The sequence below is a fragment of the Prionailurus bengalensis genome, chromosome D3 (genome assembly GCF_016509475.1).
Source record: "Prionailurus bengalensis isolate Pbe53 chromosome D3, Fcat_Pben_1.1_paternal_pri, whole genome shotgun sequence".
Taxonomy (NCBI): domain Eukaryota; kingdom Metazoa; phylum Chordata; class Mammalia; order Carnivora; family Felidae; genus Prionailurus; species Prionailurus bengalensis.
Genome location: NC_057356.1, coordinates 86644485 through 86668898, shown reverse-complemented (window position 1 = coordinate 86668898; position 24414 = coordinate 86644485). Strand labels below are relative to the sequence as shown.

General features: G+C 40.1%; 1 protein-coding gene and 1 long non-coding RNA gene across 3 annotated transcripts in view; one reads left to right on the top strand and one right to left on the bottom strand.

Annotated features, from left to right (window-relative positions):
- The first annotated feature begins 298 nt into the window (after positions 1–298).
- The window catches only part of RTTN (rotatin), a 165003-nt gene continuing 140887 nt past the window's right edge, over positions 299–24414 (top strand). Inside the window, exons 1-10 of one of the 2 annotated variants that reach the window (XM_043559072.1) lie at positions 299–1032; positions 1394–1581; positions 2648–2825; positions 4469–4558; positions 6820–6910; positions 8060–8174; positions 9348–9498; positions 12483–12648; positions 15498–15679; positions 17894–18009. In XM_043559072.1, coding sequence (XP_043415007.1) covers positions 1002–1032; positions 1394–1581; positions 2648–2825; positions 4469–4558; positions 6820–6910; positions 8060–8174; positions 9348–9498; positions 12483–12648; positions 15498–15679; positions 17894–18009 — 1308 coding nt within the window. In that variant the 5' untranslated portion in view covers positions 299–1001. The remainder of the gene's footprint in view (positions 1033–1393; positions 1582–2647; positions 2826–4468; positions 4559–6819; positions 6911–8059; positions 8175–9347; positions 9499–12482; positions 12649–15497; positions 15680–17893; positions 18010–24414) is intronic. The other variant, XM_043559071.1, reaches the window with a different exon arrangement.
- On the bottom strand, positions 1617–12092 carry LOC122470857. Its single transcript, XR_006294017.1, has 2 exons — positions 10679–12092; positions 1617–1868 (listed from the first exon to the last, which is right to left on the bottom strand). It is a non-coding gene; the product is annotated as an uncharacterized LOC122470857 (long non-coding RNA).

Sequence of the window (24414 nt, the reverse complement as noted above, 5' to 3'; positions counted from 1 at the left end):
ACTCATATGAATTTAAGTTCATTTTTTTTTGCAAAATAGGAATGGGTATATGTACCTTGACATCCCTCTCCTAGGGAAAATTGAAAATATTGGTGAGAGAAATGTTCTCTAAAATGCAAATCTCTTTACAAATTTAATCTTGTTGCTGCTCTTACCATTGCTTAGAATTTTTTTTTTCTTTTTTCTTTTCCTATTTGTTCAGACCAATCACAGTGCCATGCCAGCTTTGGTGACATTCAAATATTAATTCACACCCTTACCCCGCTCCTCCCCATTTTTTTTTTTTTCTTTCTACAGTCCTCTTTTTTCCTTCTTCTGTTCAGTTATGTCCTCCCTGTCCCTCCTCAGGTGTTTATACAGAACTTAGGTGTCCAAGGACACTGCTTGCCTTTGCAGGTACATTTTACAGTTAAAGAGGATACGTGAATTTAGTTACCAACGGCGGGGTGGGGGGTGGGGGTGGGGCGTTGGTGGACGTGCGGGAATCCAAACTCTGTACTGTAAATTGTAAGGCTCCGGGAGCCAAGAATTCAGGTTGGCAGAGCCAGGGCGAGTTTGCAGGGCCTGGTTGGGCTTTGTCAGACCCGTGCCTCCCGCGCCGGAGCCCGCGCTGGGACGCCGGAACCCTCGGCGGGTGGGTGCAGCGGCGGGTCCGGAATTCCGGGAGCGGAGCACAAAGGGGCGAAGACCACAACTCCCGAGGTGCACGGCGGCCAAGGCGGGTTCTACTCCCTGCTTGTCTCCTCATTCTTTCCGGTTCTTACGATAGAGACTGCTGTCTAGGAGCCGCGTAGTAGTAATTACAGAGAGACTTTAAGCTTCTGTGGAGGCGCGGGGCCCAGCAGCACCTCCCTGGATGCTTCCTATTTGTGCCGTGGTTGTCTCCGGCCTTGCGGAACCCGCAGCCCGACCGGCCGGGTTTCCATGGGGACACTGATTGTACACGGACCTTGTGGCGCGGCAGTTTAATTCTCCGGCGGCGGCTGATTGAGCGGGACGAGATGGTCTTGACGGGGCTCATCAGGAAACTCGGTAACAGTCTGAGTTGCCTCTCGCCCGCGTCGCCGTCCTGTCGTGGCCACTTGCTAAGGCTGGTTGTGTGACGTTTTGGAGGCCGGGCCACCCTGAGACGGCTCCCTTTCGTCCTGGCGTCGCCAGGGCAGCCCCCGGGGATCCATCTCGGACTGAATAAACCCAGCGATTCGCGTCCCGAGGGCACCCGAGGCCCGCCTGTTAAAAACAAAACAAAAACAAAAACAAAAAAACTGGTTTATTTCCTTCTTGACTCTGCCCCCGCCCCCAGCATCAACTAAGTTTTAGGGTGAATTCCGGGGGCGGGGGGGGGGGGCGTCTGTTCGGAGTTGGGAAATAGCTTTGTGCTGTCCTTTGACAGGTCATCAGCTGGCCGAGATCAGGGAACGCGCTCTCAAGAATATCCTCTGCAAGATTGAGCACAACTTACTCTGCTGTGAAGATCTAGTTCAGGAGAGGTTGCTTTTTCAACGTTTGCTGGAATGGTTCAATTTCCCGTCTGTTCCAATGAAAGAAGAAGTTCTCAGCCTGTTGAGCAGATTGGTTAAGGTAGGATCATTTTGAAATAAAATCAGAGGAGTGAGTGTTGCTTAATTTGTAGCATTTATTTTTTAATTTTTATTTTTGGAACAACCAGAGATGGTCGTCCGGGTGTAGCACGCTCAGCTTCCTTTTATGTGTAATGTTGAGTCTCCCATTGTATCTGTTGTGCTCCGGAATAATAGAACTTCTGGGTTCTGGTGTGTTCTGAATTTTGGAATCATCTTTGGAAGTTGCCATTTGTCATTCTGGTTTTCCTTGTGTTCTGTCATTTACATGTTAAAGATTAGATGTGTCTGAAAGAGAATATGTTTAAAGTTAATGTTACCACGGTTAATGAATACCTCAAGTATCTGAAATTGAGTTTTCCATATCTGATTTTCAGATTTTATGTTCCTCAGCCTGTCTTTTTTTGAAAACTATTTTTTATTAATTTTTTTTTTAGTGTTTAGTTATTTTTGAGACAAAGGGACAGCGCAGGTTGGGGAGGGGCAGACAGAGAGGGAGACACAGAATGCGAAGCAGGCTCCAGGCTGTGAGCTGTCAGCACAGAGCCCGACTGGGGCTCAAACTCACAGACCATGAGATCATGACTTGAGCCGAAGGCCGAAGTCAGACACTTAAGTGACTGAACCACCCAGGCGCCCTTCAGCCTGTCTTGAGAGCAGTTGTCAGGGTCAGATGTCAAAGGGCAAGTCTAACCTTTTGAAATTGTAAGTCAGTGTGCAGTCATAGGACATTATTACTTTGGCATCTTTTGACGGTTGGAGGTAGGAGAGGATGGGGTGGGAGTCAGTTGAGAGAGGTAATCCATTTAATAAATAAAAGTAGGAGTTGGCAGTGTGCATTTCTAGTGTCAGTGTCTGGGCTTTTCTTTCGTAAGTGTCATCGCATGGTTTACATATGTCTCTATAAATCTGTGTCCTACTCATGGAAGTTCTTTACTTTTGGGTATATCAATGCAAGGTTTATTTTTTGCAAAAGGAACATCTAGCATACTAAAAATAATTTCCTGGTTTAGTTGCTGTCAGATAAAGTGTAGAAGTTTTGACATATGTGATTCTTCTTATTTCAGTATCCCCCAGCAGTCAAGCATTTGGTTGACCTTGGTGCAGTTGAATTCTTATCTAAACTTCGTTCTAATGTGGAGCCGAATCTACAGGGTGAAATTGATGGCATTCTGGACGGACTTTTTATTCTTCCTTCAGATGATCCTGCCCTATACTCTGCATCTTACCAAACCAAACAAACTGGTAACTCTTTGGAATCAATCTGGATGCATTCTGCTAAAATAGAAATATATTGGTTCTTGTGGTTAATTCTAAGGAAAGGGATCTTAGGTTAAAAAAAAACAACCCTTCCCTCCTCAACTTATTTTTATTGCATTAATTTACATGAGTTTGACCTTTTCCCCTCCTCTGCTGTTATTCAGAGGAGAATGCATTTGTATTTATTGCTTATTTTGGTCAAGGGGCCTAAAACTTGCCAGTGATTTTTTTTTTTTTTTTTTGTGGGACTGACATTATTTCTTCAACAATAACAACGTTTTCGCTGAGCCCTCATTACCATGTGCCAGACATTGTTCTGAATGTTTTATACTTGCATTCTTGGACTGTGTTCCTCACATAGGGGTAGGATGGTATCTGTCCTAGCTCATGGTTTTGTTACGGGGTCTCCAGTTAAAATGAGCTATACATAGTACACTGTTAAAATCAGAGTCAGACAGACATGAATGTAAGTCCCACTTCTTCCAGTAGTTTTGTGACCTTGGCTATAGTACTTAATCCCGCTAGGTTTTAGTTTTCTCATCCAAAAATTGGGACAGTAAGAAAGAATACTGTATCGAATTGTCATGAGGATTAAATGAGACAGTGCTGTAAAGTGCTCGGCATAGGGCCTGGCATGTACTAAGCACAGAATTGTTGGTTGCCCTTGTGATTTAATTCCCAGTAGAGTGCCTTGTACCTGGAAAGCAGTTAAATTGATTTGAAGGAAAAAAAAAAATTGCTCCTGAGATTTATGTGATTGAGTAGTAAAAGTATTTAAAAATGTGTTTTTGCTTGCTTAATCTGTTAGATCATATTTTTCTCTGTATCTGTGCTGTGTCGCTACTGCTGAGATCGTCGGTGCTGCTGTTAACGAGAAAATAATCGGAGCCTCCGTTTACTGGGTTCTTGTGTGGTTGCGATTTTTAACAGTGAAAATTTCTGCCTAAGCCAAAACCAATAAAGTAGAATCTTAAACCATGTATTTTCAACGTAGTTCCCCGCAGGGGAGATCAGATGTATGGTCTAGGGCTAATTTTTTGTTATCTGTATTAAGATTAGGAAGTACTGGCATGAAAACTTCAAGCACAATTACAAAATTAATTTTAGTCTTTTCCTTATTCCCATTCTCATTACAACTGTTGCTGCATGTGCAATCACATGTGACAGAGGATTGATCGTCAAAGATGTTGAATGAGTGCTTGACTCCTTTATTTTTGACGACTTTTTCTTTAAAGATATTAATGAAAGTTGAAGTGGTCAGGAACTACATAATTGGAGGAAAAGAGAGGAGGGGGATGGACTAAGAAGCAGAGATGAGCCCTTGAATAAATACTTTGTAACAGATTCTTTATGTACATTGTGCATGTTTTCATCTAAGGAGTAGTAGTATTTGCTGAACCACAAAAGAGGGGAACACCCTCCCCTCAATTCAAAACTGACTCAACATTTACATTTTTTTCCTCTTTAGGAAGACTATTCAGAGGAAAAAAAAAACCTGTTATTTTCCCAGTTTTTAAAATGATTAAAAAACTTAAGAGAAAACACTAATATTTGAAAAGAGTAAGTTTCGCTTTTAGCAAATAAGGAATCAATAATACAGTAATATATATATATATATTTTTTATCAGAATTGCCACAACAACCTGAAATCTTAATAGGATATTTTCCTCAAGACAGAAGTAATTTCCAGCAGACGGAAGTGTCTCCACGACCAATGGGTGTGTATATGTAGAGGGATAGATCCTGTTGACCTGGTAAATCAGAAATTAATGTACTTTTCCTAATGTTGTGGTCAAGCTTGAATGTTTCAGTTTCCTCAAATTAGGATGTAGTGTCTAAGTGGTGAAATTTTACATTATTCTAACTACATTTGAACAGCTGTATTTAGGTGGGTGGTGATGGTGGCAGAAATACTCAGTGCTTACTGAACACAAATTCTTTTGGGAACTGTGCCGCACGCTGTGTATGCGTCCTGTTTATTCTCCAGCTCACCAAGTGGTACTGTTCATCCAGTTACTCAAGCCAAGGACTCAGGATCATTTTGGTTTCTTCATTTGTCTTTATCCCAGCGAACAGCTGATAGAAGAAGAGCTCTGATTTAGAGTCTCTCTCTCCCTGGAATCTCATCCAGGTCTTTAGATGTCTGGATGGGTCTCTGCTCACGTGTCGCCTTCTCAGAGAGGCCTTCCTGAGGACCCAAGTGATCACTTTCTACCTATGTTTAGTTTTCTAACAAAGATCGTCTGAAATCACATACTAATTTACCTCTTCTTTGTCTTCCTTGTTATAAGCTTAATGATAGCTTTGAACATTGCTTATCCCCAGTGTGCAAAACTATGCCAAAAGCATAGTAGGAGCTAGTATCTATTCTTTGAGTGAACGAATGAATCTTCAGCAGGTCCCGGGGAAATTGATATTGTTAATATCCCCATTTTAATGATGAAGGCACTGAGGCTTGGAAAGGATAAAACCTTTGTTCCAGTTGATGCACTTAGGGAATAGTTAAGTGAGCATGTACCTGACATTTTATTGCCTGCATAGTTGAAAAGAAAACGTTGTGTCCAAGGGTGTATCTGTTCACGTCAAGTATTTCATTTAACTCAGTTTGGAAGCCGTCTGTTATTAAAAGCCTTTCATAGAAACTCTGGTTGAATAACAGCATAAGAAGGAACTGAAAACTTGTTTAGCTGTTAAAATACTCTACCTTTTCTTTCTGTGAAAGTTTTGTTAGGCTTGTGAGGGAGCTTTGGTTTTGAGATGGTAGTTTCTTTGTGTTTGTGATTTAGAGGCTTCACTGAGTGACGGGGAGAGACATCTGAAGGGAGAGAGTGTATCCAGGGCTGAGAAGGTGGGACCTCGAGTGCAGCTGCTAAAAACATTAGGGACCATTGAGATGGTAAAATGCTATGTGAGTTGCAGTTTGTGGGTTAATGATAGGGGCTTATTTTGGATCCATTTTTTTTGTGTGCAGTAGAGGTCTGTCCTTCCCTCCACCCCCCTCTTACTTTTCTGTGAAAAAGTAAACCCTGCTTGTGTGTTGGCACTTTTGAAAGAAGCAACTGTGCTATATTTGGGAATTTAATAATACTGTTATCTGAATTCAGATTCCGTGCTCTTTTCAGAGCATTTGGCGGAAAGACTGTTTGCCACTTGGAAGGGTTTCTGTAGATACTGCATACTGTTTCTCAGCTTTGCCACCTTAATTTGTACAATATAAGATTTGTTTAAAACATAATTTGAATGGGGTAGTTTAAAATTGTGTTGGTTTCTCAGATTTCTCTTAATCTGGTTTGAGTGCTGATATTTGATCTTCAACCTTATGGTCTTTAAGTCGTCTTCAAAGAGGCTTAAACATCTAACACCATGAGGGATATTTGAACATGCCTAATTTTTTTTTTTTTTTTTTTTTTTTTTTTTTTTAATTTTTTTTCAACGTTTATTTATTTTTGGGACAGAGAGAGACAGAGCATGAACGGGGGAGGGGCAGAGAGAGAGGGAGACACAGAATCGGAAACAGGCTCCAGGCTCTGAGCCATCAGCCCAGAGCCCGACGCGGGGCTCGAACTCATAAACATGCCTAATTTTTAAATATACTATATGATTATGTCTATTTCATTTTTAAGTTCTGCAATTAAAGGCCTCCAAATGCCAGTTCTTTCATGTTAAATTTAAGCTCTGTGTTTTGGTTAGCCACAGGGCACAATAGAAAATGTAATTCAAGTTCTAAATGTCATTCAGTATTGGTTTGTATTTAATGCTCTTCTAATAACAATAATGTATGGGTTTTGTGTAAAATATGAAAACAGCTCTGTTATTTATCCTGTTAGGGAACAAATTTGCAGCTGACCTTGTTTAGTATATTTTAGGTTACTGTAAGATGTAACTTGGAAGACTTGTTTTAAGGGTAAAGCCTTGCTCTTAACATTGGGAGTCTATCAACTTGTCTTTGATCCCTTAAATTTTGCTGTTCCATTAACAGTAAATCAGACTGTGAAGTGTTTGAAGTTTTCTACATTTCCCTGGCTCCCCCTGACTACAACAGATAGACATGTTCTCTCTTCTAACGAAAGGTACGGTGCCTGGCATTGTCAGGCATTTTGGTTCATTGATAGCCATTACATCTGGTTGTTATTATCATACATTTTCACCAGGAAAAAAGATACTAAGTGTCTGTGAAAGGCAGTACTGGGAGTATATGAATGATTTTCACTGTTTCAAAGAGCAATTTAGAAAATTCCTATTTGCTGTTATCAGGCTACACATCTAGTTGTTTTTGTTTGTTTGTTTGTTTCGTGATTGGAGTCATGTATACTTCCTGGTGACATATGAGTCATCTCTTATTGGCCAGATTGATTGGCCAAAGCTTATGCCCTTGGTTAATAAAAATGGAAAAAATTAAGCATAAATGCAGTCTTTTTTAGTGGACAGTATATTCAGTGGGCAGTAGAAAGACCAATGTGCCAGAATTAGGATGAGATAAGCAGCTACAGGCTGTTAAATGCTTTTTGATGCTGGCACTCCCAAGGCATCAGTAAATTCTCTTGGAATAACATATTGAAGAGGTAGGGTACACGTAGGAAAGGGGCAGGGGTCTGAGTTGGGCCCCCAGGAAGAGACACAGTTTCTAGTACACCCCTTTGGGTGGTGGATGGTGGGCTGGAGCTGGGCTGAGAGGGGGCGTGTGGATTCTGCTCTATCCCTAGGGGGTCACATATTGTCTGAGAAGGTGAGGGGTGTCCTCTGTTTGCGGTAGGAGGGGAATCCCAGCTTGACTCCCTAGCTTGGGGAAGAGCAGTAATAAATCTAATTTCTAGAATTAAACTCTACATTTCCTGTTATTTTTTCTGTGTTACTTCCTAATTCGTTTAGCGAATTTCATTGCATTCTGTGCCCTTTGACTTCATTGATCTCATTTATAGCATTGTGATTGTCTTGGCATACCGTGGTGGATACTGTGTAGTGCCTGTTGTCGAGGAGGCTCTAGTGGGGGTTAGAAAGTCAATAGGCAATTGCTATTGCACCGAATATAGGCATATGGAAGAAGGACCTATCCTAGAGTTCTTGATTACGGAGTAGATCTAGGAAGGCTGGCTGCCCAGGGAAGTGAAGTCTCAATTGAGACCTGAAGGACTGATAGTAGAGTCATTGCGCTACTAGGTTACTTGGAATCTGGTACAGATAAGCTCTTTTTAAAAATAAATAATGCTATCTTTTTGTAGCTCTTTAAGAAGTAGTAACCACACTTTAATCTGGAATACCTGTGAACTATTGAAGGATGTTATCATGCAAGATTTTCCTGCTGAAATTTTTCTTCAAAGGCCAAAAATTGTTCAGGTACGAATCCTCTGTAATTGTTGTAGATTTTGAAATAGAGAACTTTTTTACAATGAAACAGATTTTGCAAAGTAGGAGTCCTTGGGAAGGAGTGTGCAGTATTATATTTATAAAATGAAGTGTTTGGTTACTGAAACCACTTGTGCTCTTCTTTGGGTAGTGGTAGTTCTGATCAGAGGTGGTCTCTTTTGACACACACAAGTCCAGTTTGACCACCTTGAATTTACCTTTTATGGGTTGCATAAGGGGAGAATAGACTTTGGAAATTGAGGTTGGACAGCAGTAACCATTCTTCATCTAAGAATAGCATTGTGTTTTGAATATGTAGGATGTCTAAGGCACAGGGCTGGATGCCGGGGAAATAGGGCAATGAGCAATTCAGATAGATTCTGTGGTTTATATGGTAGAGCTTGGGATGTGGGGTCTAGGGTTGTGGCCTATCTGCAGCAGCTAGTGATGCCTCAGCACCCTCTCTCTGTAATCACAGGGCCAAATGGAGGCCCCTGAATGGTAAGTATGAAGACACAGTGTGACAATGGCAGTTGTCAGAAGGCAGCAGAGGAGAGGAAAGCTGTTAGCTGCCAAAACGTGGCAAGATGATTTAGCTGTTTGAGATGGTGAAGGCTTGCTGTTATTTTATTTTATTTATTTATTTTTTTAAATTTTTTTTTTCCCCGTTTTTATTTATTTTTGGGACAGAGAGAGACAGAGCATGAACGGGGGAGGGGCAGAGAGAGAGGGAGACACAGAATCGGAAACAGGCTCCAGGCTCCGAGCCATCAGCCCAGAGCCTGACGCGGGGCTCGAACTCACGGACCGCGAGATCGTGACCTGGCTGAAGTGGGACGCTTAACCGACTGCGCCACCCAGGCGCCCCTTGCTGTTATTTTTAAAAACTACTTTGTAACTTACGTCCTGAATGGGGAGTAATTCATGTTCTCCCAGAATAGGTACTCAACCTACACACTTTAGATGTAACAAATGCGCACTCTTTTTAAATTTTATTGTCTCGCTTTATCCCATTGCTAAGTCATTTTTGCCTATTTCCGTTTCTTATGTCTTACAAATATTTTACAAGTTATTTTCTTTCCTTTGGTTGTTCATTTAACCTTACTTAAACTCCACACCCACTTTCATTGATCATTTTCATTCATTTCATTCATCATATTTCAGAGCCTTTTATCTCTGTTGAAACTGGCCTTTGGAGGAGACGGAAAGCATCGCCTGGCCTTACAGTCCGTGTCCTGTTTGCAGCAGCTGTGCGTGTATTTAAGAAACAGACTGAACTTTCACCGTGATCCAGGTTTTTTCTCTAGTAAACAAGGTATTTATGTTTATTTATTCATTAGTCACTGGTGGTATTTGCAGATTCTTCTGAGAAGTTTCTATTATTCTTACTGTGTAAATATTCACAGCATAAACTCCTCATTCCTAAATGCAATCAGATAATCACTTGAAAACCAATCGTGTGAGTGACAGAACCACTCATGATCCTGTCTTTTTTTTTTTCATAAGAACCATTTGCAAGATTTTTTTTTCTTTTCTCTTAGGCATATACTGATGTTGGGAGCCAGGGGTTAGAATTCTGAGTTCAACTATTTATGTGGGACCTTGGGCATTTTAGAAGTTACTTGTTGTATTAATAGATTGATTTAAAAAAATAACGATTTGTATTTTTTTTAATAAATATATTTTTTTAACTTTTGGTATATTTTATGTTTATTTATTTATTTTTAAGTAACCTCTCCACCCAACATAGGGCTTGAACTCACAACCTCGAGATCAAAAAGTTGCATCCTGTACCAACTGAGCCATCCAGGTGCTCCTGATTTGTATTTTATGAAAACTTTTTATGTGGCTTGTGATGTAGTTAGAGTATTTATAATATGATAGCAGTGCCAGACTTTTAAGGGAAAAAGCACCACCTAATGGCCAACTAGAGCACTCGGCTGGCTTTGTCGGCAGTATTTACAGCTTAGAAATTCTGTGCACTTATGCCATATGCATTGAAAGTTGAATATTAAATTACAGTGATTTGTCATCATGCTTCACAGTTAATCCCAATTCTGTTCAGAGTTTCGCTGATCCTATGCTACTTGAATACTTATGCTATACATTAGCTTTATTATAGGTCTCAGAGGGTATAGGGTTCCTCATTAATGTTCTTGAGATACAGCATTTTGCAAATGACTGATAGCAGAGAGCTTGTGGATACCCCATATTTCATCAGAATAAGAGTTATAATATTGATAAAAGTATTATCTTTGAAGATTTACTCATGTATTAAATTTTTATTTATCATCAACTATATGCTGATTGATATTCTAGTCTCTAGGGGGTATAACACCGAACAAAACAGATAAGGTTCCCACCCTTCTGAGCTCATCCTTGAGAAGGTTGGGGACAGGTAATAAACAAGCAAACAAGTTTGTTTCAGATCAGAAGTGCTCAAAGGAAATAGGCAGGGTGATGTGACTGAAAATGACAGGGGAAACGAGGCTTACCTGGATAGGATGGGTGGGGAAGGCCCTCAGAGGAGGTGACCTGAGGGGCGAGAAGGAACCATCCACTTGAAGAGCTGCAGGAACTGTATTCCTGGAAGGTCGGAGGCCTTGGGAGGTGATATTCTAGAGGAACAGAAAAAAGGCAGACATGTGACTGGAATGTAGTAAATGGGGAATGGGGAGCAGAGAGGGAAATGAAGTGAGAACAGAGGTAGCTAGCGGCCGACTGTATTGGGACTTGTAGATCTTGGTAAGGATTTCATATTTTCTTTGAAGTGCGGTGAGAAGCTCTCGGAGAGCTTTTTTTTTTCTCCTTCTGAAAATGCCTTTATTTTACTTAATTCCTTTAAAAAATTATGGTAAAATATGTAGCACAAGCCATTATAACCATTTTAAAATGTGCAATTTTGTTGGCATTATTACATTCACACTCTTATGCACCCATCACCATTTTCTGTTCTCAAATGTTTTTCATCACCCTAAATAGAAGATCTGTGACCATTTAGCCCTATTCCCGTGTCCTCTTCCCTCTGCAGCCCCTGGTAACCTCTCTACATTCTGTTTCTAAATTTGTCTGTTCATGGTATCTCATACAAGTGGAATCATACAATATTTGTCCTTTTGGGTCTGGTTTATTTCACTTAGCATGATGCTTCCAAGGTCCTTCTGTATTGTAGCTGTGTCAGAATTTCACTCCTTTTTCTGTATACACCACATTTGTTTATACATTTATCTGTTGCTGGACCCGGGAGTTGTCCTCATGTTTTGGCTGTTGTGAATAATGTGTCCGTGAACATAGGCATATCTCTTTGAACCCCTGTTTTCAGTTCTGTCGGGTATATACCCAAGAGTGGAATTGCTGGGTCATATGTTAATTTCACCTTTAGCTCTCTGAGGAGCCACCAAACTGTTTTCCCCAATAGCTGCCCCATTTTATATCCCCACCATAACCTGTGAGGCTTCCAGTTTCTCTATATGTTGCTAACACTCATTTATTTTCCCTTTTTAAAATCCTAGTCCTCCTAGTAGATATGAAGTGGTATTTCACTGTGGTTCTGGTAAAGACTCCTGACTAATGACTAGGGATTTTCCTAGTGACTTTTTATGCGCTTATCGGCCATTTGTATATCTTCTTTGGAGAAATGTCTTTTAAAGTTCTTTGTCCATTTTTAAATTGGGTGTTTTTTTTTTTTAATTGTTGTTTTAGAAGCTCTTTATATATCCTGGTTACTAAATCCTTTTTAGATATATGATTTGCAAATACTTTTTCCCAGTCTGTAAGTTGTCAGTTTCTTGATAATGTCCTTTGATTTTGATGAAGTCCGATTTATCTGTATTTTCTTTGGTTGTACTTTGGTTTCAGATCTAAAGATCCGTTGCCAAATCCAAGATCATGAAGATTTACCTCTATATTTTCCGCTAAGAGCTTTATAATTTTAACTCTCATATTTAGGTCGTTGATCCATTTTGAGCTAATTTTTGCATGTGGTTTGAGGTAGGGTTTCTTGTGGAGTTATGAGCAGGGATGTGCCTAATCTGCTGTTTTGCCTTGGTGGTCCCAAATGTTCCACGTCAATAATGCCGGCTAGAAGGCTGCATGTAATCAGGCCAGTTAGAGGTACACCTAATGTTAGATGCAAATGCTAAGTGAATACTTGCAGAAAAGGTTGACCTTTACTTTTACCCCAAGAGAAGCATTTCTACTATTTTAACTTTGTTACTGTTTTTTGAAAGAATGATGTAAATTATTCATAATCATAATTTGTCTCTACTGAGGGATAATTTTTTTCTTTTTTCCTCTCAGATACAGTTTCCCAAAATTCTTCTTTGTCTTATTGTCATGAAGCTAGAGTTATTCATCATTCCCAGAATCCTTCTCCAGGAAGCAGTAGCCCCCGGCCTTCTGTGGTTGGACGCACAGGTCAGCGACCCAGGGGAGATGGTCAGGATTGGGACGCAGTGTCTTCCAGGTGACTGTTGAAAAGCCCAGTTAACTTGTGTGTGTGTATTTTACTTTGAGAGGGAGATTAACGTTTTTCTCTGTCTTCTCTCTTGGAAAATTACCACAGGTATTGGCCTTGTGTTAAACCAGTGGTTTTCATACTTTTTTGACCATGACCCGTAGTACGAAATATTACATGCAACTCGATACTCAGTACACAGACGTATGCTCTGTATGTATGTGCATGTGTGTATGTTTCCCTGTGTGTATGTCTGTGTGTGTGTCCCTGCCAAAACAAGATGTTCACAAAATGGTACTTTGATTCCATATGCTACATAGTGAGCTATATTTTCTCTTCCTTTCTATTTCATTAGAAAAAGAATGAGGATTCTGGCCCATTTAATTGTTTTTATTAGCCGTAGATGAAATGTGATCTAGTTTAAAAGCATAGCTTTAAATGATAGGTACATTTTGGTAAGATTTAATTTCTTTAAATGTTTTATTTATTTTGAGAGAGAGGGCACACGTGTGTGAGAGGGAGAGGGAGGGGGAGGCGGGAGAAGGAGAGAAGGAGAATGTAAAACAGGCTTCATGTTCAGAGCAGAGCCCATCGTGGGGCTCAATGCCTTGTGTCTGATTCAGACCTGAGCCAGAATCAAGAGTTGGACGCTTAACTGACTGAGCCACCCAGGTGCCTCTTTGATAATATTTTAAACCCATATTTGTGACTCTAAGTTTTTATTTACTTATTTTGAGAGCAACAAGAGTGAGCAGGGTAGGGGCAGAGAGAGAGGGAGAGACAGAGAATATTCCAAGCAGGTTCCACACCATCAGCACGGAGCCTGACGTGGGGCTCGAACTCATGAACCACAAGATCATGACCTGAGCTGGAACCAAGAGTTGGGCATTTAACTGTCTGAGCCACCCAGGTGCCCCTCTAATCATAATTTGGGTGTATCAGTATTTACTATTAAAGGGAATGATTGGAGACTATAAAGGAAAGTTCCTTTAAAGTGCACAATTTATGGTATTTTACTCATTTGTGTAAATACAGATTTCTACACATCAGCTTTGCTTAAAGGGGCTGGCGTGGTGTTTGTGTGTTAGCTCATTCTTATGCCACAAGCATCTTATAAACATGTTAGTCTCTTTGGTGTCGTTCTAATTTTTTTTTTTTTCAACGTTTATTTATTTTTCTGGGGACAGAGAGAGACAGAGCATGAACGGGGGAGGGGCAGAGAGAGAGGGAGACACAGAATCGGAGACAGGCTCCGGGCTCCGAGCCGTCAGCCCAGAGCCTGACGCGGGGCTCGAACTCACAGACCGCGAGATCGTGACCTGGCTGAAGTCGGACGCTTAACCGACTGCGCCACCCAGGCGCCCCTCTTTGGTGTCGTTCTAATAAATGCTCAGTGAGATGAATGCTTGTCTGTTGGCGTCATTATTTTCTCACGATGCTGCTGCCACCAACTGACACTGACCGATGCTGGCTGCGTGCTTGGTGTTACGCCGAGTGCCGTACGTGCTTCATGGCCTTCCGTTGTCCTCCCGGTCCTATGATAGCACTGGTATCATCATCCTTGTACAGGAAAGCCTGGTTCGGAGGTGCAGGGAGCCTTACCCCAGCTCATACAGTTGGTGAGAGGGCAGGGGTGTAGACAGTATGATCTGAGAGCCTGTGCTCCTGACCCTTCCGTAGGAGCTGGTGTTGGTCAGGCACGGCTTTTCTCGTTACTCTTCCAGAGCCTGTCTGCCTCATTCTCTAAGCTGTATCTAGTGTGCTATATCTAATGCTTCTCAATTTTCGCTCCTGAGTAAACACCTTCCTCAAGGGGCCTTTGAGACTTAGAGAGAAGCCCACCTCATTTTTGTATTTTGGGATGTTGAAATTGAACAAATGGCAAAACATAGATTTTGGGAGTTTTACGTGTCAACAGCATTAGTGTATCTGTGGTTCAGCTTCGATTGTGGATAACATTAAAAGTCAAAAATTTGAGGTCCTTGGTAATTGTGAGGTTCAGGCCTTTCTATAGCACTTTATCGGGGCGCCTGGGTGGCTCAGTCGGTTAAGCGGCCCACTTCGGCTCAGGTCATGATCTCACGGTCCGTGAGTTCGAGCCCCGCGTCGGGCTCTGTGCTGACAGCTCAGAGCCTGGAGCCTGTTTCAGATTCTGTGTCTCCCTCTCTCTGACCCTCCCCCATTCATGCTTTGTCTCTCTCTGTCTCAAAAATAAATAAACATTAAAAAAAAAATTAAAAAAAAATATAGCACTTTATCCCCACGCCACCACTTTACATCTAAGGTAGGAATTTTTAATGAAGAAAGCCAAGAAAGGTGGGATGTTCTGCTCTTTGGTACATTTTCAAAATCATTACGTGATGTTGAGTGCACTAAATGAAGTCATTCATTTCTCCTCATATTTTTCTGGCATTTTCTAGCATTCTCCGGTTGTGAACATTGGCTCACTTAGAACATTTGGTGAAAATCACAGAAAATCTAGGAAACTATGTAAATGATTCAGTTTTGCCTCTATAAGTTGATTACAGAAGAACTTTGCTCTGAATTGGCTTGCTTTTCTGTAGAAATGAACAGGTTCTTAGTGCTCATGTTGACTGCTACTACAGGAATTCTGAGACCATCCCTTTTGAAAAGCAATATATATAAATGCGTTTTTGGTTTCGTTTACGACTTGAGCCATCTTTATGGAGTTTAGTCTCATAAATTTGTCAAGGTTTCACAGATCTGAGCACAGTTGTTGCGTGAGGCAGTATGGTTGTGTCCAGCGTGGGGCTTTTAATGTGCCAGACAGCAGATAGGCGGTACAGCTCTTTGTGGCCGTTTCCATACTCAAGGACTGTCGTTTGTTTACTTTCCAGTGGGAGTGGGAGTCATGCTCCTGTCAACTCCAGGGTATCTGTGCCTTCGCCTGTGGACATGGTGCACATAGACCTGCCGGAGCTGGAGACCGAAGATGCACTGGAGCTGCAGTTCCTCCAGCTCAGTCTTCCCCAGTTCTGTGTCTCTGTTCTGGAATCAGCAGTTCCTCTCTTAAGAACAGGTTCGTTGTTTTCAAAGTCACAGTTCTTTTTGTATGATTGGTGTTTGTTTTGTCTGTTTTCTGGGACTCTTAGTTTTCTTCATCTTCTGTGTTGGGACCTTTAGAACTTGTATTTACGTATCTTTTGGGACACAAATCCTTAAGAACTTAGTAAGGCCTTTATCGTCTTCTAAGTAAATGTGGATGCCCTTCCATTCGTGGCTTTTCATTGCCCAGGCTTCCACCTCTGTATGGCTGAACGTAAGCACTGAAAGGACAGTGTGGCTGGGTTCAGTTAGAGAAGGTGGGCGAGCATGAATAGATCAGGACAAAAAGATCTTCGGCTTTTGCCCTTTGGAAACTTTTTGAGTTGCTCTCAGTTATTCAGTCTTCCCACTCAGTTCGTAGTAAGCCGTGAAACATGTGAAAAATAGAAATAAACCCCAGAGTAGATTCTTACCTTTGTAGTCATTTCTTTTTCTAAAAACCCCACACGCCAAAGCCCCCAAACATTCTGGAGTTGCTTTTTCTCTCAAATGTGCTGGGTAGATTTGCAAAGATGTACTGAAGTATGCATTGTAACGTAGCTGTAATTCTAGTAAAGGGTGATGAGAACGGTAACAGCGTGGCTGCTGTCCCACGGAGTCTGGTCCTGACAGTGGTTCCCGCGGGACTTCCTGCCTCGCTCAGCCATCACGTTCGGCCTCGCGTGCGTCACTGCACGTGCTCCTCTCACAGCCATTTTATCTTTCCATAAGTGCTAGTTACTACTTTTATCTCTATTTTACAAATGAGAAACCTGCGGTTTAGAGTGGTTTAGAAGCCGATCCAAAGGCAAGCAGCTAAAACAGAGACTTGAACCCAACATCCACGCTCTTAAGACCTTAGCATATTGCGAGCAGTAATGATTTTTTATTCTGTAACTCTATACATTTTTTGTAGTTGATAACCTTGTTGAGATATGAATACAAGATAAACAAGATTTGCCTTTTTTGCTTTGTAATGGCTCAATAAAAGATCTATCCCGTTTGAACGGTTCTTTAAGCTCTGTGGCTTATTTTTGCCTGCTTGAAGGTGGTGGTGAGGGAAGCAGGATGTAGGGCTGTATTTGGGAAGCATTAAACATTTTGTTATCCTGTGGAACACCATATACCCTAACTTACCATAGACTGAATAACTGCTTCCAGGAGTTAGAAGGACACAGTAATTCACATACTCGTAATGTGAAATGAAGGAGGAGCGGAACTTTGGCATCATAAAGTGTACACGTTTGTCTGCGTGGTAGACTGAGAAGAGTAGTTTTAGATGTAATGATTTTGCATTTAACCTTTTCTTAATTTGCTGTAAAAAGTCACATTGATAATTATAAAGCTATATCTTGGTACATAAAATTTTCTAAATGTCCTCTTGCCCTTTTGTGATAAATTATTGAGTTATTTGTAATTATTCAATATCATAAGAGATTTCCAAGAGAACTTGCTGCAGCTGTTCTAAAGAAACAATTAATCTGGACCCTTATGATCTGGTAGTTTGTTTTACTTCTTTCATTGGAAATTGACCTCTGGTATATGGGGCAGGAAAGTCTTGATTGGATATTCACCTCACTTGTGATTTTGAATAGTAGAACTCCTATGATACTCTGTGGAGAAAAGAGATTGCGACAGCACAGTTTCTTTTGGAATTTTTTTAGAGTTTTAAGTCAGTATAGGCTTGAGAACCTATTTCAGGTGGAATGTTTTGAAGTTTCTTCAACAAACACCATCATGGACATTTATTCCTTTAGTTGGTCCAGTCCAAGCTCAGCTTCCCAGGCAACTCAGGTGTGGAGTAATACTTCTGACAAGGCTGGAGTCTTCTAGCGCTAAATAGAATAACAGAATGCATTTTCTAAACCTGGTGCTTTGTCACCTATTACATGTAACACGGAAGGTCTTGGAATTAGAAACATTTTAATCTAAGGGCATTTTTAGTTGGATTTGCTACTTTCTTTTGGAATATCTTTCTTAGTTATGAGCACACTTGATGTGTTGTGGTTAAATAGTATTGTGAATGGAACAGAAGTGTTAATGGTGATTGTAGATTCTGACTTTCCTATTCATGTCCTTCAATGATTCTGAAGTCACCAAAAAAATTAAACGAGTTTGGGGCATGACTAATGAGAGGATTGAGCAGTATGATATCTAGATGTTCATTTGAAAGTTAACTTTTTTTCTTCTCTCCTATTTATATTCCTAGGTAGTAGACAAATGATAATAAGAGTTCTGGAATTGCTTGCAGAGGATGTGATACTTATTGGTGAAGCAATTTCAGCAGATATCTGGGATGACAGCAGTCTCTTTGCTATAGATATGGTGAGAATCAGTATTTTCTTTGGGATATGATAAATAGTATCTTATTTTATTTTAGTCTTTCTAAGCTGGTTTTATTTTCTCATTAGTCTTTGAGAGCTTTCAGATACAGTATGTTTCAGGCTTATTTTGTGCATTCTGGAGTAGGCCATTTCTCTAGAAAATCTGATTACTGTCATAAATTAATTAGTTTTTTGATTCTGGTTACTTGTAATGGGGGAATGTATATCAAGATCAAAAGCAGGCCAATGGGGTACTTACAGCTACTGTGATATCATTTTTTTGTTTAGTAATTGAACTAGGAATATGTATTTAAAAAATATAAGTTCAGATTGCTATTTCTCGGATTTTAAACTTGTATTTCTTTGCTTATACTTGTATTGTTGCTCATAGAAAGTCTTAGTTCTTAGCAATAGCAACATAACTGCTTGTTAGCTTTAACCTTCAGCATATACCAAGTAGTTTCAGAATAGCAATGTTAGTATCACTGTGGTCAGTAACTGATTAGACTAAATCTCATTAAGAATATACAGAAAAACAATTGTGCCTTGAAGTCACTTCGAAGAATTTCCTGTTTCCAATTTATTGTACAGTTAGATTTGTTTTCATTTGTTTTTACTTTCGGGAATTGTTTTCTCCTTACCAACACGTAACTCAGGTGTTTCCCTGCCATCTTGTTTCCTGGTTTATTGTTTCTGTTTTTATTTTAGTTTTTACAAATGTAAGCAAGTTTGCTCTTCCCACTTCTTACATAAATGATAGAGTGTCATATATGGTTTTACACCTTATTTTTATAACTTAAAAATACATCCTGTGTGCACAGAATCATAGGTATGGAGAGTTTTCCATGTTCACATGTGGAGGTATTCATCATTCTTTTTCATAGGCTGTGTGTGTTTCAGTGTGTGTTTATTCACCCAGTCTCCTATTGATAGACACAATTTCTAATATAAATTATGTGATATGAATAATGTGCATATGTCATTTTATATAAATTATGCGATATGCATAATGTGCATATGTCATTTCATACATGTACAAGTGTGTTTCTAGGGTAGATTTCTTTAAGTAGGATCGCTCTATCAAAAAGGTTGTCGGAGAGAGAGTGGATATGGGGACGGGCAAAGTGGGTACAGGCTTCTAATTATGGAATATCTAAGTCATGGTGATGAAAGGTACAGGACGGGGGATACGATCAGTGATCCTGTAATAGCATGTATGGTGATGGATGGTAGCTACACTTGTGAGCATAGCATCAGGCACAGAGTTGGGGAGTCACTGTATTGTACACCTGAAAACTAAATGTAACATTGTATCTCAACTATACTTCAATTAAAAAAGTAAATGAATTTTAAACTAGTTTTTTTTTTTTAATTTTTTTTTTTTTTTAACGTTTATTTATTTTTGAGACAGAGAGAGACAGAGCATGAACGGGGGAGGGTCAGAGAGAGAGGGAGACACAGAATCTGAAACAGGCTCCAGGCTCTGAGCGGTCAGCACAGAGCTCGATGCGGGGCTCGAACTCACGTACTGCGAGATCATGACCTGAGCCGAAGTCGGCCGCTTAACCGACTGAGCCACCCAGGCGCCCCTAAAAAAGTAAATGAATTTTAAATTGTAGATATTTTTGCATTTTCCTCTTCAGCTATACCACTGCATTCACTCTCCAGCAGTTTATTAGAAAGTGTTTTCTCCTATATACTCAGCAACAGGGTTTATGGTCAGACCTCAGATTTTTGCCATTCTGCTAATTGATACATGAGATGTCAGTGTAGGATTAGTTTGTTCTTCTCTATTAGTAAAGTGGAGCATCTTTTTGTAACTTTGAGGGTCATTTTCATTTCTTTTTCTGTGAACATTCCTAGCATTTATCCACTTTTCTCTCGGGTCATTGGTCTTTTGTTCTTTTAACTGACTTCCATGAGCTCTTTATATATTAAGAACATTGGCTTTCCAAGACAGGTTGCAATATTTTTCCTTCTGTTTTTTTTTTTTTTTTTGACTTTGCAAATGATGCTTTTGACGGCTCAAAAGCTTTATTCATTTGTTTATTTAAAAAAATTTGTTTTTAGTGTTTTATTTATTTTTGAGACAGAGACAGAACATGAGCAAGGGAGGGGCAGAGAGAGAGGGAGACAGAATCTGAAGCAGGCTTCAGGCTCTGAGATGTCAGCATAGAGCCTGACGCAGGACTCAAACTCACGAACCATGGGATCATGACTTGAGCTGAGGTCAGATGCTCAACCGGCTGAGCCACCCAGGCACCCCTCATTTGTTTATTTTTATATAGCTGTCTTTATCAGGTTATTTTTGAAAAATTGGTTCTGGATTTTGAATCATGGTTAGATTTTCTCCACACCTTGGGGAAAATGTGCTATATCTATTTCTTGAAGTCTACATTTTTGTCTTTCAAAAGTATTTTTCTCATATAGATTTTGCACATTTCTTAGTATTTATTCATATATATGTGTGTGAATGTATATGTACATGGGTGTTTAACATCTTTATTGAAGTATAATTGACATATAGTAAACTGCACATTTTTTTTAAAGTTAAAAAAAGTTTTTTTTAAATGTTTATTTCTCTTTGATAGAGGGAGACAGAGCACAAGTGGGGAGGGGCAGAGAGAGAGGGAGACACAGAATCCGAAGCAGACTCCAGGCTCTGAACTGTCAGCACAGAGCCCGACATGGGGCTTTAACCCACAAACTGTGAGATCATGACCTGAGCCAAACTTGGATGCTTAACTGATTGAGTCACCCAGGCGCCCCTGAAAGAAGTGTTTTGATTAGGCATGACTGATCAACATGTGTACAGGAACCTCAAAACTGTTATATTACAGCATTATTTTCATAAATCTGTAAACTACCAGAGAAATCTCCATGTAATTGGAAACCATACCCTTTTGTACATTTCAGTATATCACAAATCATTTTTCATTTTATATATTCAGTTTTAAAATTATCATCTGATTTCTTTGAAGGACTGATATTCTATCTTTTCTATTAGAGCAAAATTTATTCATCACAAAAATATACATTGTTTCCTATAGTTGCCAATTTTTTTCTCTTTATGTTATTTTGACTAAGATCTTTGTTTTATTAAACTTTGTTATAGGCTACCTGATCCTTGTAAATCGGGATTAGAACATAAAAAACAAACAAAATACTGTTTTTACTTAATACCAATACCCATGTGTGGAAATCTTAGACCTTGAAGCACACACACACACACACACATAATACACACACATCTCTTGAAAAGAAAAACACACATTTTACAAAGGTTTAATAACATTGTTTCAGGTACTTCAATTTACCCATAAAATAGGGATGATAGTTCTTAATTTTTCTTTAGTTCTTAGGGTTATCATACTATTTGGTAGTACTTTTAGAAGATTTTCACATATTGAAGGTTTTCAACAAGTGATTTTTTTTTTCTTTGAAGTGTGAAGAATGTTTTATCAGTTGCTTCTTAAATTAACTTAAAATTTCTTGGCCAGAACATTTATCTGTAAAAGTTAGTCATTCACTTTTAACTTTTGGCTGCTGATGTTTTATGATTCAATGAATTATTTTTACTTTAAAGGTTAAATCTGTTGTAGAAGTGCCAATTGGTATGATAGAAATGTTAAATAAAACAGTACTGCTTAAAATTATATCTAATTTACTTTACTGGTTTAAGAGAATAAATGCCTCCTAGGAAAAGGATCTTATTCCTTTGGGTATATGTTAATAGAAGCAAACAATAGAGTTTCGTAATGTCCCTACTTTTACCAAGTTTAAAATGGAAGGTAGGAACAGTATTTTTGTTGAGTCATTAAAGGAACAAGATAATATATGTGTTGCTACCAATTCAGAAAGTAAATATCTGAGGATATCTAATCAAATCTTTAGACCTTTCCAAATAGTGCTGATAGCACTCACTGAGGTATGAGGTACTCCATACCTCAGTTATGTAGGCATAACTGTAGGCATAGTCAAAGGAACCTGCCCACCCCCCACATTGAATGTTTTTATTTCCCTTGAAGTAAATAAAAGACAAAAATATTTTTACTGAACTTGTTATATTTTGTTAAGATAAAAAATGTTTTTTTTTTAATGTTTATTTTTAAGAGAGAGAGAGAGAGAGGGAGAGAGAGACAGAGCATGAACAGGGGAGGGGTAGAGAGAGAGGGAGTCACAGAATCAGAAGCAGGCCCCAGGCTCTGAGCTCTGAGCTGTCTGCATTGAGCCCAAGGTGGGGCCTAAACTCACAGGCGGTGAGTTCATGATGTGAGCCAAAGTCAGATGCATAACCGACTAAGTTACCCAAGCCCACCTAAAAAATTTATTGTTAAGTACTTATAAAGGTTAGGTTGACCTAAAGAATGTGATTCCTTCTTTGCTTCCCTTTGAATTCAAGTCTGTTTTGTCTTCATTCACATGGTAAATTCCATTCAAGGAGTGAGAATCTTTACCTCATGCCTTATAACCCCAGACTCCTGGGGCTATCTTCTGTTCATGTTTTGCCTTTCTCCTCTCTGTGGCTCCTGTCATTGCAATGTCATGAAAAACAGTCTTTTCTCCTTATTTATGACTCATTGCGTCCACATTCTCATATGACCTGCTGGTAACAGTTGTTCAGGCTTGTTGAAGACTTGCTGGTTGGAGTTTAAGTGGGGCCGAAAGCATCGTGAACACAGCTAGAGAGAAGGGCTTTGTGCCCAGTAAGGGCTCACTAAGGGTGAGTGAACCAGACTGTGAATTTATAATTGGGTGAGTGGAATCTCCAATTACCATATGCCTTCCTGCTGCTGCCACCAGTCCAGACCGTGATTTTAGTTCACCAGACATTTCTTGATTGCCTATTAGATGCTAGGCACTGGGGGTGGAAGATGAATAAGAGGCTGTTCTTTTCACTCTTATGGGAGATAGATACTTCTGTTGTGACACTCGTAAAACAGAGGTAAGCCTAGAGGGATAATACCTCGCCAAAGATAGTTTAAGGATAGCGCTTACTCCGTCGTGGTTATTGTTTAAGCACTCTGTGTTTATGAAGCCACTTAATCTTCAGGACCCTCTAAGGTGGATAATACATGTTATAGATGAGAAAATGGAAGCTGATTCTTTTTCAAGGTCACTTTAGGATTCTGTGTTTTCAATCATGTTTTATTGCCAAGGATACCACGACACCAGTCCCAACTTAGAATCTCAGGGAGAGCCTTTTTGTAGATCATGACTGAACTGAGTCTGAAATTATAAGATTTGGGTCAGCAAATAAAGGTAGGGCTTTTATCTGGCAGAGAGGAGGGGAAGGAGAGGGAGAAAGGCATAGTGCCCACTGGTGGTGAGGGGGAGGACTGGTGAGGGCAAGCAAGCAAGACAGCATAAAACTCAAGGTGGAAGATACGGGAGAGACGCTGGTCGGCACAGAGTCTGCTCTTAGAGGGCTTTCTACTTGATGCTGAGTGTTTTGGCCTCCCTTCCGAAGGCAGGATGAGCTTGCTCTTCTGCGGGAGAATGCTTGCTGAGGTTCGCGCATGCCACGGTGGGTGGGCGAGGTGGTGGGGCCTGTGGTGGGCTGTGGTGACGGGTGCGGTGGTGGGCGTGTGGTGGGCCGCCGTGGAAGGCAAGTGTGGAGGAAGAGGCTGGAAGCATTGTGGGGGACAGCCCCACCCGGGTGCTCGCTTCAGATGCTTCACAGTATCTACCACTTATTTTGCAGTGTGTGGATACCTAGTGCAGAAATTGTGTTTACAATATAAGTTCTGTCTTACTGAGACTATTTGGAATGTTTTGCTAATCTGATTTAATTCTGTACCTTCTTTTCGTAATAACAATGAATATCCTCTGAAAACTGGCCTCCCTCCCCCTCCATCAACTACTTCATAGCCTTTTGAACATTTTTAGCCCAACAAATTAAAACTGTGGACTAGTTTCTGTTGTTTTTTAATCCTTTCTTTTCTTAAAACGTTACCACCCTGCCTCTTATTTTGCTTAGAAGAAATGCTGGGAATAGTGAAAATTGCAAGCCTGATTCTTTTTTTTTTCTTTTTTCCTTTTTAAATTTAAATCCAAGTTAGTTAACATATAGTGTAATAATGATTTCAGGAATAGAATTTAGTGATTCATCACTACATATGACACCCAGTGCTCATCCCAACAAGTGTCCTCCTTGATGCCCATCAGCCATTTAGCCCATCCCCCCACCCACCTCCCTCCATCAACTCTTCAGTTTTTTCTCTGTATTTAAGAATCTTTTATGGTTTGTCTCCCTCTCTGATTTTAATCATATCTTTGCCTTTCTTCCTCTATGTTCATCTCTTTTGTTTCTTCCTTTTTTTTTTTAAATGTTTATTTCTGAGAGCGAGAGAGACAGACAAAGTATGAGCAGGGGAGGGACAGAGAGAGAGGGCAACACAGAATC